We start from the raw sequence: 13,976 nt of genomic DNA on the forward strand, positions 1-13,976 counted from the left end.
GTGATGATCGAATAAAGTAAACAAACGTGTGCGAAAAGAATTATGGGAAAATGTAACCCCTGGCCTCATTGGAATTGCGCACGTCTGATTGGTTAATGATGGAAATGAGGTCAACTTGCTAACCGTTAGCAATTGCTAACGGTTAGCGCTAACCGATCGGACGTTCTCATGGAGGTACTAACGGTTAGCGCTAACGATTAGCTCCCGATCCGGATACTAGGGCTCTCGTGTGAACCAGGCCTTAGACTACTTATGCAAACTAGACTCACCTGTCCAGCAACCCACCTGTGCAATTTAGTCCCATGTGTGCATATTAAAGTACCTGTGCAAACTAGACCCACCTGTCCAGATAAGACCCACCTGTGCAAACTAGACCCACCTGTCCAGATACAACCCACCTTTGCATTTTGGTCCCATCTGTGCATATAAAAATAAATGTCCAAACTAGACTCACCTGTACAGGATATTTCCACCTGTGCAAACCAATTTGTGCAGTCTCATCGGTGCATATTAAAGTACCTGTGCAAACTAGACCCACCTGTCCAGATAAGACCCACCTGTGCAAACTAGACTCACCTGTCCAGAAACCCACCTTTGGACCCATGTGTGTATATTAAAGTACCTGTGCAAACTAGACTTGCTTGTCCTGTAAGACCCACCTGTGCAAATTAGACCCACCTGTCTAGATACAACACACCTGTGCAATTTAGTCTCATGTGTGCATATTAGACTACCTGTGCAAACTAGACCCACCTGTGCAGATTAGACCAGCATCTTCATTGTGACCACAGTTGTTTACATTCCATCCACCATGTTTGCATTGATCTAAACTTGGCTCAGCCCCTGTGCATACCAAATTATCCAGTAATATTGGTAATGTTCCTATTCCAAACGCTCCACAGCAACGTGCCGGGTACTGGAACATCGCTGGTACATAATTTCCAAGTTGCCTACAGGCTACCACTGCTTCGGATACACCCCATCCATCATCACAGACCGTTCCCCACTGACCCTGGTTGAATACCTCCACTCGCCCTTCAAGGGGGTGACTTCCATCCACGAGACGAAGTGGGGGCCCAGTACCTATGATAAAAAAAAAAAGTCAAACAAACCAAGTTTACTTTTAATTATTCAACTTGAGAATTGCCATAATAGTCATAGTATGATATTTTTTTGGTCTCCATTTGCTCCACAATTGTCCATGTCCAAATTTTATATGGCCAAAAACTGTGACGTGCCCATATTTGGACGTAATATAACATCATGATGCCCATATATGGCACATCACACAAATTTGTCAAATAAGATTTGATAGTGTGTACAGAGCTTTCAGCCCTGTCAAAGACTATCAAATTTTATTTGACAAAAAAATATGTGACATGCCTAAATATGGTATGATGACATCATATCATGACCCTATGTAGCCCCAACATGACTATATATGGGCATACAACAGCTTTTTTTTCTCAAAGAAAGTTTGATAGTTTCACCATCGCAATTCCTACTTTCTATTGCTATTTCTGGTCCTGACACTGCATCTAGCTGGATCAAATAGAGCCCAATGGAGGGCTAATCTTTCAATTTTATGGGCTTTTAAATGTTCATTAAAATATTATTTCCCCACGTTTGGAATTGGAATTAGATTTATTCGGTGTAAACACCAAGGATAGCCCACGAAAGTCTAGAAGAAGACTTACTTCCAGTGGGGTTCTTCTGGTGGTGATAGGGCAGTACACAAGGAGACAATCTTATACTCTTTTCTGAAGAGTGTACTGCATTTTTTAACGTGCACATGGGACATAAATGCAAACAAGACCAACGGCTTAAACGTCTCATCCGAAAGACGGTGCGCTATTGTAATTTGTATTTCAGCCCTCCAGTTGAAACACAAGAAGAGGCAGTGATGGGAATTGAACCGGGGACCTAGAGATCTCCACGGTTCAGCGCACACACAGTGGCTACCACCAGATTAGCTGACTGAGCTAAGCTGCTCTCTATTTCGTTCGTTCGTGCATTTAAAATTGCTTTCATTCTTGCGTTTAAAATTTCGTTCATTCATACTATGAGTTAGTAGGTCTTTCAGTAGTAAATGTATGTGAAAATCCGCACATAAAATGGATGATTAAAAAAATTAAAAATTGTATGTGTTGCACGTATAGGACGACCCCTTGCTTTTCTATCTTAATTTGGTATTTTAAGTCTTTGTCTTCTACGTAAGAATATATTGTAATAAATAATATGATGATATTTATATTACGAACACTCACGTTTTCTGCAAATGAGGTAGACTTCATCACAAGATGTATTCACAAATTGCACGCCATTGTTACAATCGTCCAACGAATTCTCTTTTCCTGTGCACGACAAGTTTTGTACATGAATAGCTGTCTTGTTCGATACTATTGGTTTAAATTTTTTAAATTCAAGTCCTCCAGCATGTAAACAACCTACTTTACCCTCTTTCGATGTAAACGTTGCATGACACACACCAATCCAAGCCCCTTCATGACGCAATTCAAGCCTGCCCTCAAGTGGTGTTGTAGAGTTCAGATATACAGAACCTATACAAAAAATAAAGTGTTTCATGTTTTTTTTCCATACTCTTTGTTTCAAAATGTAATGTTTGGCAGACCATGCACAACACATGAAAATCGAAAAATAATTTCTGTGATGCCCTTTTAACATAGTTTGGGCAATACACAGATAAAACAACCTACTCTTTTCCGTACTGTGTACTGCGTTCTATAGCATGTACATGGGCCATATTGCAGTGGTTTAAACATCTCATTCAAGCAGACAGTGTGTTATACGTGGCGATAAATCTACAAGCAATACTCTACTTTGGCCTACCTTCTACTATAAACTGTTTTTATGATAATATTGTTTCTTGTGGAGAAATAAATAAATGAGTAACAATGAGAATATTGTAACTTGTACTTCAACACCCCAGTTAAAACTCAAGCAAAGCAATGTTAAAATTTAAGCAGGATTCAGGTATCTTTAAAAAAAAAAAAACTGCTTTAAATGCAAATGCAGATGAGAAAAACAGCAAAATTTGGACATATTTGCGTAAAAAAGGATAAAAAATAGATATACAACAGTGAACAACAATGAATTATTGATCAGGCAACTTATGTAATAAGGCTAAATATGATATCTGACAAACTTTTTGCAAAAAATTATGAAAAAACATGGGATTCTGTATTAAACATAGCTAAACCTAAATGTTGAGTATATAATTATAAGAATCTACTCACGAATACATTTAACACCAACATCTTCAAAATGGCCACAGTTATGATTGACCCTATTGGTATGAGGGCAATTGAAAATATTGACCTCACTTCCTTCACACTCTAAATCATCTAGTAGAATGTCTCCAACACCTGCACCAAAGTTTGCGCAACATTGCTTCGGATTGGCTGACTTGTATCCAAGTTGGCGGCAGATCACATCCGCATCTTTGATATCAAAGTTGTCGTCGCAAACGGTTCCCCAACCACCATTAAGAAAGATTTCTACACGGCCTTGAAGTGCATTACCATCGGATAACCTCATATCACCCTCTATAAAATAACAAGAAAAGCACAATTCAAGGTTTAGTCTATAATTGAGATACTTGGTCAAATAGAACTATTAAAACATCCCTTAAAAATTAATAGAACCTTCCATCCTAGTGTATAGTATAAAGGCCTGTCCAAACTATCAAATCTTATTTGACAAAAACATGTGGCATGTCTAAATATGGTCATATGACATCAAATTATGACTATATATGTGCATACAACATTTTCATAGCAAAACACCTGTAGTAGGTGTAGTAAGAGCAACAGTTAAAGATTAGCTTTAGGGTCAGATTAACAAACAATATTTTTGTTTAGTTTATTGAAAATTTTATTGTGTTCTTTTAATGAATTAAACTTAAATGAATAGTTTATTTTAATATACATTAATACAATTAAAATAGAGGAATATTTTAATACAATTAAAATACAGGAATATTTTATTTATTTATTCTGCCTTTAACGTGATAACACTTTCAGTGACGCAGCACTGATCTCACTAGTGGATCACATGAGCAAAAAAGTAGAACAAAAACAAACATAAAAAAAATATACAGAAACTTAACTAAAATAAAAAAGAACCAATTCAAATGAATTAAAAAGAAGGCAAGAGAACAGAAGGTGGTCAGAAAGATATAATTAGTTTTCTGTTTTGATCAAAGTTTTGAAATTTTTAAGTTGGAGATCATTTAATTCTATTTTAATTTGGTTTGGTAGTTCGTTCCAAGCCTTAGTTGAATAGAATAAGAGTACCAAAATATTTTTATAAAGAAAAATTACACTTTATTATAAGAAATCAATCCTGATAGATTACTTCAATTTAAAAAAAAAAATTACTTTGATCAGAAATAATCATCACTAAAATTGTGTTAAAGAAATAATGTGTACTGATATAGATAAACTTCCCAACCACCAATGAAAAAACAATCACTGTTTCTTTCATTTACTTAACATTTTACCAATCTCCACTATCTTATTGTTAAAAGAAACCTTGGGGTCATGAAGTGGCAGCCCTGTTAAACCACACCAATGCTGTTTTCAGCACATCAAGTCCAAATCTGCGACAACAATGCCAGTCAACCTTCACCTAAAAGACCTAACTTCAACTGCAACCTGCAGACATCTGGTTGAAGACGGATCTTCCACTGTGATTTCGCACTTAACGAACAAAACAAAACTTATTCAGTCACTTAGCCTACTTCCTCTGTGCCATCTCTGGACCTCTCTAGTTCGGCTTAGCCACAGTGACTACCAACAGTTTAGCCATTTGAATTCAACAGTTTAATACTTAAAAACTTAAAACCTACCAGAGGGAATTCCTGGCAATGGTCCTGGAACTTGGCCTGTAAAATTAGAAATTGAATATCATGAGAAAACTTATTTTTTATTTCACACAGTAACCTTCTTAACAAGAAAGAGCATGAAAGTAAAGGTTAAGACAGTTAAATTAATTCATTTCTGAACGTATGAGGTAAGAGCACACTGTACTACGACATGCCATAGTGACTAGTACCTTTCCACACCGACTCTTTTAACCTCCATAGTATACTTCAACCAGGTATCCATTTATACTCCTTAGGAGAACAGAAGGGTTGGGGGGTGCTCTTCATATGTCTATACGGGTAGGTGCCACATTTACGGGGGTATTTTTGAGGACTTGGTAGCATAAGTGTGGAAATTTATTGAAGAGTTTCAGCATGTATAGGGTATATTTGTGATGACAAGTGTGGACAATACCTAGAGTTACATTTGGTACGTTACATGGCCGTAATAGTAGTTCAACCGACACCGGATTTTGGTAAATGTTAGTTCAAGTCCATAATAATTTTTAGTAAAATAGGTAGCACAAATGTCTCATGTTCCACCCCCCCACCCCATGTAAGATTGCTATACAAGTGTGCTCCCCGGGGAAAGAGTCAAACGTAGGTAAAGCGCCTTGTCCAAGAACACAATAGAAATGCACAGCGAAGGTTCAAGCCCCTGACCACCAGGTTAAAGACAATGGTGTGTACAAAAGCTGGTGTATCAATAAATGTACAATTAGTCAGTAATGTACTGCCAGTTTATATTGACCACCATTTTACAGACTTGTACAGTATGTCTACTCAAAATTATTCTAAGATATTTAAAGATCTGAAAGATGTATTCTAAAATTTTTTCTTAAAAAATTCTGATTAAAACAACAGATATTTAAAAAATATCAAATACTTTAATAACTTATAGTGTTGAAACAATTACACTGTACATACCTTTTCTTCTTTAGTTTTAGTTAATTTCCAATGGTATTATTTAAGTGAATTGTATTTTTAATATTGTACGTACATTTTAGTTTGTGACATTATACATGCACATTTTTTTCAGAGATTGTGTAGATGTGTGTATTTATGTAATATTTTTTTTGTATTGTGTTTTTGAATGTATGTATCAGTATGTGTTTGTGGGTTTGTGCAAGGTGTGTGTGTATACATTTGTATGTGTATTTCTATTTATATGTATGTGTGTCTTCTTATGTATATTATAGTTGTAGTTTTTGTGTTTCCTTTGTGTGTGCTTTTTGATATTATGGTTCCTCTTGTATTTGATCAAATCTGACTCACCTCTAATCTTCATTTTTGTATACTAAACTTGTAATTCAAACTGTATTTTGTTATTTCTTATAAGTTGAACGCACCACTCTTTCAAAGGAGTATATTCGCAAAATAAATAAATAAATATAGGGATAACTACATCTGCTAATTAGCAAGGAAAATTATTTCTCATTTTAATTTGGAGTTGAAAGCTAATAATTTGCTTAAATACACAGATGAAGCAATTGAAATACTGAATTTCATTCTTTATTCAGTGGTCTAGCTTATCACTGATGGCATAAAAAATGTAGATTAATAAGATCATACTTAAGCAGTTGACACCAGCGTCTTCATAATGTTCACAGTTATGTAATGTTGTGTGATCACAACTAAACAAATCTTCTTCATTACCACGGCATTGAAGACCATCGAGTAAGATCTGGCCTGAACCACCTCCAAAAGAAGGGCAGCAGTCTACGGGATCAGCAGCAGCAAACCCGAGTTGGTGACAGACTACTGTTGCCTCTTCTAAGCCAAACCCATCATCGCAGACGGTACCATAATTGCCATCTTTTAAGACCTCAACACGACCTGATAATACAGACGAGCCACCTCTGAGCCGAATCGAACCTAAAAACATGGTAAAAGCAGACTGGCGTAATCTTAAATTCAATATTAAGAAAAACAGAGTGACAGAAAATAATTTTTTTTAAAATATGAATAAATACAAAGTAATAATAATATACAAAAGAATGATAAGAACGATAATGATTACATCAGTGGAAATAAGGGCTGCGGAGAGGATGGCAAAGACAACACCCAGTGGTGTGTAGTAATGATGAGTCACAGGTAGTTGATTATGAGGGGCACCTTTCACAGTGGAATATTAAGCAATACTGTAGAGTGTTATATTACTATAATTTAATTTGAATTCTCTGTGAAGCAGCCCCTGACTTCATTGTATTGGATCGGATTATTTAAATGTTTGTAAGAGCCCGGCTGTGGAACATTTTATAGGGAATTACACTGTAAATGAAGTCACAAGTTTTGTCATATGAGTCCACTTTCGTGGGTTAAACATGTGGTATTACATTGTTTTAATTTGTTAGCTTGGTGTCTTCTATTGGACTATAATGTCAAGGCTCTGAATAAAAGAGTGCAGTATATTAGTAGAAGGGACCTCAGGGGCCCCTTTGGACAGGGGGACCCAGGGTTTCACCCCCGAGAACACATAGGCGTTACAATACTGACAACAACACTAATAATGATAAGACGATACAAGCTATTATTCAATTATACTTACTTTGAAGTATTGGTGGTTCCCCCGATGTCTCATCTTCATCTATAAAAAAATACAAAATCTATGAATTAGAATCACGGAACAAACTCTTAAACACACACTTTGTTAATAATTTTCAAAAATAGGCTCCTGATAGGAGCATGAGAATACTGCAGAAACTAAGTGAAAATTACTATAAACATATTCCATTATTGAACAATATTGGACTAGATGCTATCAGCCATTGGCCATCCATCGAAACGTAGGACCAATTACGAACTCCCTGTTAAAACTACATTCACACTGTACTTGACATGCCTGTCAAATGAAATGAACTGATATGAACCTTAACTTAAATTTTGTATATCTGCGCAAGCAGAGTATACTAAAAATTGTGATCAACATTATTAAAATATATTTAATGTACTGGGTATTTTTTCAAATTTTATATGTTGTATTAATTTCAACATTTTTATTGAGAGTAACTCTTCTAGTTCCAGTGGTAGGTGATATTCAGAAGCCTTTCACAAAAAGAACAAAACATTTAACCACCACCATTTGGGAGCTTTCGATAGCACGACGACGGTAGGACGTAGAACGTAATGATGTCACTAAAAGTCATCTGTGCATGCAAGCACGTTAAGGTCTCCTCGCAGAGTAGATTTTGGAACATAATTAGGCCAAGTCTACGTATGCAGAGAATGTAGGACGCCAGGTAGAATGGTCACGCATGAGTGATTCTGTTCTAGCGTCGTTGCACAAATCGAAATCTCCCTATTAAAATACTTTACAATAAAGGTAACCTCCAAGGTCAAATTATAGAAAGAGAATAAGCATTCTTTTTTAGTTCTACACCAGAATTACACAGGCACATGTTCCTTTATGTCAGTTAAACTTGTGTATTTTTCTTTGTGAACAACCAGTAAAAACACTCATAAAAAGAACAGAATATAATACAAACTCAAATTTTACAGATGCTGTTTTATCTATTCTCACTTGAGGCAAAAATTACACTGGAATGCCAAAGAAATATCCTGACAACAAGCAATCAATTACATATACCACCTCCTCAGGCAAAATTTGCCAGTGATTCCAATCTGACATCATATATCTACTGTCAATCATTTTAATCAAATGTCAATCATCATCAATCAATTTTTGATTGACAGTGAAAACTTCAGAAAATTTCTAGAATCCACTTCAGACAAGAAAAGATATTTTTACACAATTAAATATTACCACCTTTAAAATAAAATAAAAAAAATAAATAAATAAAATAAAAAAAATAAAAAAAATAATAATAATAATTAAATAAATTTGGAATTGCTCGTTTCTGTAGGATTATTTTCATATTTATATTTTATTGATATGTCAGGATTTTCCAAACCAAATTTAAAGATGTTCAAGTTTACATTTGGAGACCTTTTCTGTTGTGTTCTGCAATTTGTTTGCATTGATTTTTTTTTAATTTCATATATAAATAAATAAATAAATGAAATAAAAATTTGGCAAGGCACAGGTATCCAACCTTTTTCATGCCTCAGAAATTGCAAGGTTTAAAAAAAACCTAGTCAAAATTAATATTATTATAAGGATGCATTATACCTGAAGGTTTGGCAAACTACTGTGTGGTGTTATATTATGTACATGGTGCGTGATTATGGATCCCCTGGAGATCATAAATAAATATGATTGTTTACAGATCCAATGACCAGAGTAATGGTAATAATATTTGCCATTTTCCCATGGGCACATTCAAAACAAATTCTGCATTATTATCATCACTATTATTAAAACATGAGTTAAAAAGAACATGCCTAGAGTGTTGTGTATTTAGATACCACAGACTTTATTTTTCATTTTGGCAGTGCAATTGGAATATCTTGTCATAAGGAATCATGACCTATGAACAACTTGGTCTATTCCATTCTAAGGAGAGGGGAATATTTAACACAGATGTTAGAAAATTACCTGGAATCAAATTACTTTGACAGATGACGCCGGCATCTTCATGGTGTCCGCAGTTATGACTCCCCCATCCACGATGCCCACACAACTCAATGCTAAACTCTGTTCCAACACAGCTGAGGTCATCCAGAAAGATCTGGTCACTGCCTGGACCAAACTTCTGACAACAATTTTCTGTGTGAGCTCCAATGAAACCTAACTGTCTACAAATTACCTCAGCCTCTGGCAAATCAAAATTGTCATCACATATAGTACCCCATTCCCCTTCATGATTGACCTCTACTCGACCTTCACGAGGTGTACTGCCACCAACTAACCTGACCTTATTTGCTGCTGCAAGAGAAAGATGGAATTATTTTACCAGTTTTTAATTAAAATTAAAATGATACAACAAACATGATCAACATTCTTGTGTAATTACTGTAATTAATATATTTTGTTATTCTTTATATCACATTTTTTTATTTCTATGTGAGTTTGCATCAGGAAAATACATAGGAGTGACGTTTTGTCCCTACTTGATGTGTTATTGTACCGAATACTCAGTACGTCCCAAAATAATTGCAAAAAAATTTGTAAGTGATTCGGGTGGGAATTGAACCCCCCAACTTCTAGATAACTAGCCTGGTGCCATAGCCACTAGATTACCGAGCTTGGCTCAGTGACTAGTGTTGAACCTTACAGACTTCACAAAACCTGTTTTATCCATGATTGAATATTTAGAATGGAGTATTTCTAGACTACGCATAATATTTAATAAACATTCTGTGGGCAAAATTCAATCAACGCGTTACAAACAACACCATTAGTTATTATTTATCTTTAACACTACGTACATAGCTACATACATATAGATTTTGTCTTGTACTTTACCATGACATAGAACACCACCAATATGACCGCTTGGACATGAGGTATTCACCCATGTACCCTGGGAACAATTCGCAATCATACTCTCTTGACCGTCACAATCCAAGTAGCTGATTCTTGGAATTGCCGGACTTTCATATATCTGTATGGATATCACATCAGTGTTATGAACTTGATGACACGTCACGTTGGCTGCAGCAAGGGTCAAATTCTCAGCACAAATATGCCCCCACCTTCCATCAACTAGCAACTCGATTGGGCCAATGTTCGATGTTGCTTGGTTGTTTGTTGATGGTATTCTCAAATCTGAAAATACATGAATGCAAATTGAACTTTAGCATTGCCATAATTAGATGGAGGCATGGATACAAATTGGGACTTAATGGTTTATTTTACATTATAATAATAACCAACAAAACATTCACTTTATACAAAAATGCTTGGAGTACTTCACATTGTCCACTTCTAAAATAAGAACCATTTGGCGTTGTAATAATAAAAAAATTTAAAAAATGGTCGACTTATAGAGTGCATATTGTAGAGACCTTTATGCACTTAACATTATTACCCTCAGTCATTGGATGACACACATATGGAATACATATTCAAGTCCCTGGGGAGGGAATGTTGTAGGTGTAATTAGCACTTTTTTGTGTTTGAAGCTACCAGGTACCCAGTTGTACTCCTAGGTGGAGAGAGACAACTGCAGGTAAAGTGAAATGCTTAAGACACAAGCAAAAAGCACATCGAGGGATTGAACCTCCAACCTCAAGGTTGAGAAGCAGAACCACAACCGTTGCGCCAAACTGCTCCAAACCAACGTATAATAAAGAAAAACAATCCAGAATAATTAATTACCTGAGCAAATTACGCCTGCATTCTCATGGTTTCCGCAATTATGTTCACCCCACTGATTATGGGAACATAACTCCAGCCTCCTCTCATTTCCCTGACAATACACATCATCCAGATGAATAGTGCCACTAATCTTGCTTGGATACTCGCTGCAACATTTGGCAGATCTTACATCGTAGTTGCCGAGTTGTCTGCAAACAACTGCAGCCTCTTCTATGCTCCAACCGTCATCACAAACTGTGCCCCATTCACCGTTAAAAAATATCTCAACACGGCCTTCCATTGTATTTGGCCCATCCTGCAGGCGAACTTTTATCAGTCCTGAACAGTATGAATATACATATAAATATTTTAATAATTTATAATGTAATTGATAATTTTTCACTTTTAAAAAATATATGTAGAGTATGTACTACTCTATTTACTATATTTGAGTGTAACACTATATTTACATAATATGTATATGTAAATATATTATAATAAATAATATTAAATATGATGATGAACAATACGATGATGAGTATGATGATGACAACAGTGATGAAGAAGATGATAATGACAATAATGATCATGAAAGTTTGATGGAGATGCATCTATCCAAGATTTTAATTATACAGTTAAACACTGAATAGCTTTGATGGGTGGTCTATCACATTCACTTTGAAAAGGTATGTAGAGGAAAATATTGACATTCTCTTAAATCATGGCTTATGGAGCATCGTGGTCCGAGTATGATTTTGTCTAAAGTTTTGAAACATTTTACAAACAATCTGGACCATACCATTTTCCAGGATAAGATGGAAATTCCAGATGGTTTGAATTTGGTGCAACCTTCTCCACCAGCTGGAGAGAATAGTGAGTGTTGTTCTGACGGAAAATAAACATGACGCAAACACAACTTGCCTTTACATTTGATACCGGCCACATGTCTACTTGTACATATGTCATAGGTTGACCTAGGGCAAGCAGACAATCTAGATTCTGTTCCATTGCATTGGAAGCCGCCAAACAACGGTTGTACACTCGTCCGAGAATCTCTGAAATATATCGATGTAGCAGTTGTATTGTACAGCTGCTGGCAGGCGACGTTTGCATCATTAATATCCCAGTCATCGGAGCAGATCTCACCCCATTCATGGTTTTCAATATACTCCAGCTTGCCTTGAAGACTACTGTAATCATCAGACAATCGAAGGTCTGAAAGGAAAATCAGTACCTGGTCCCATAGCATTATTTTATTTTTATATATTCACCATATTTCAGAAGCCTACTAAAAAGAAATTCATAATAATGACCAAAAGAATTGGATTTTTATAAGTGTCCATTCTTTAATAAAGATTTAAACTTGTACCATGTAGTTCAATCTTTTAATTTTAATTTAGAGTTTTTGGTTAGGCCAAGTGCTACATACAAGCTCCTTTTGAAACATTTCTTGTGGAAGAACATATTATTGTTTTTCTCAAGAATTTAAAGAAACCTTTTAAGAAAAGCCTGCAAAAGAGTCATCAAGTATATGGTGAATACCTTTCTATTACATGATGAACGGACTAAAGAGCAATATGTCCCTTACCAAAATATGTGCAATAAATATTACCTTTAGGACTATGAGGACCCATGGTGATTAGATACACTTTATGCAAAGAGTGTGGCCTCCAGTAATGGCAGAAATAATGGTGGATTAGCTTTTCGAAGTTTGTAAGAGACATGTCATCTCACATACTAGGATAACACAGAGTGGATATAATACCTACCAATGCTTGTACAAGAAATGTGACCTCTAAGTGCTAAAAAAAAAATCCATGGTGGTTGAATACACTTTCCAAAGCTTATCAAGAGATGTCACATCAAATATTTTAAATAGAATTTGTTCATTCTGAAGACTGGATTACCTGAACAGTGGACACTAATGTCCTCTGTATGAGGACAATTATGATTCCTTCTTTGAAACTGACAGTCTTCTATTTTCTTTTCGCTGCCGGTACAAACTAATTGGGTCATCTGAACTGGACCTTTCCCCTCACCAAACCTTGCACAACATGAGTATGATTTACTTGGGTCAGGTACATAGTTTCCAAGATGTCGACAAACAACTTCAGCTTCGGAGGCAGAAAACCTGTCATCGCAGACTGTACCCCATTGATCATGGTTGAAGACTTCTAACCTTCCCTCCAGCGGATGGTTTCCATTGGCTAATCGTATATGTCCTAAAGAAACAACATTAAAAGAAAAAAACTACAAATAAAAAGGCAACATTGGCATATTATAAACCATAAAATGTATTATCAGGAGACCAAAGCTGGAAGGAGCCACTTCCAGAAGATATGGTTTAATGAGCTTTCTTAACAGTTGTAGCTCAGTTGGCTAAACTGCTGGTAGCCACTGTGTGTGCACTAAACCGTGGAGATCGCTTGGTCCCCGGTTCAATTCCCATCGCTGCTCTCCTTGTGTTTCAGCTGGAAGGCTGAATACAAGTTACGATAGCGCACCATTTTTTTGGATGAGACATTTAAACCGTTTGTCCTGTTTGCATTATGGCTCATGCGCTCGTTAAAGAACACAGTACACTTTTCGGAAAAGAGTAGGGGATTGTCTCCCATTATATTGTCCAAATTCACCACCAGAAGGACCTCACTGGAAGCAAGTCTTCAGACTTGTCCTTGGTGTGACTTGCACCGAAAATACTATCCTAGTTTATTGTAACACCCCTATGGCAATCTCATTCTTAGAGACCATGGTGAATGATCTAGAACAATACAAGTTGGAATAATAATGTTTTAGTCACCACGCTTACGGTTGTTTCCCAGACATACGCTTCAGCTGCAACAGACGGTCATGTTCCTGAAAAAAAATAGCTTAGAGGATACTGTTCTAGCC

General features: G+C 36.0%; 1 protein-coding gene across 3 annotated transcripts in view; it reads right to left on the minus strand.

The window, feature by feature from the left end:
- The window catches only part of LOC117113671 (scavenger receptor cysteine-rich domain superfamily protein-like), a 49,984-nt gene that overhangs the window by 20,017 nt on the left and 15,991 nt on the right, over window positions 1-13,976 (minus strand). For 2 of the 3 annotated variants that reach the window (XM_033257081.1, XM_033257078.1), the window contains exons 5-15: window positions 12,992-13,306; window positions 12,006-12,299; window positions 11,106-11,423; window positions 10,251-10,553; window positions 9,381-9,710; window positions 7,434-7,472; window positions 6,458-6,760; window positions 4,871-4,906; window positions 3,258-3,566; window positions 2,268-2,561; window positions 754-1,083 (exon numbers count right to left, since the gene is read on the minus strand). In XM_033257081.1, coding sequence (XP_033112972.1) covers window positions 754-1,083; window positions 2,268-2,561; window positions 3,258-3,566; window positions 4,871-4,906; window positions 6,458-6,760; window positions 7,434-7,472; window positions 9,381-9,710; window positions 10,251-10,553; window positions 11,106-11,423; window positions 12,006-12,299; window positions 12,992-13,306 — 2,871 coding nt within the window. The remainder of the gene's footprint in view (window positions 1-753; window positions 1,084-2,267; window positions 2,562-3,257; window positions 3,567-4,870; window positions 4,907-6,457; window positions 6,761-7,433; window positions 7,473-9,380; window positions 9,711-10,250; window positions 10,554-11,105; window positions 11,424-12,005; window positions 12,300-12,991; window positions 13,307-13,976) is intronic. The other variant, XM_033257080.1, reaches the window with a different exon arrangement.

The sequence above is a fragment of the Anneissia japonica genome, unplaced genomic scaffold (assembly GCF_011630105.1).
Source record: "Anneissia japonica isolate Jap-2015-1 unplaced genomic scaffold, ASM1163010v1 scaffold5623_len388731_cov182, whole genome shotgun sequence".
Taxonomy (NCBI): domain Eukaryota; kingdom Metazoa; phylum Echinodermata; class Crinoidea; order Comatulida; family Comatulidae; genus Anneissia; species Anneissia japonica.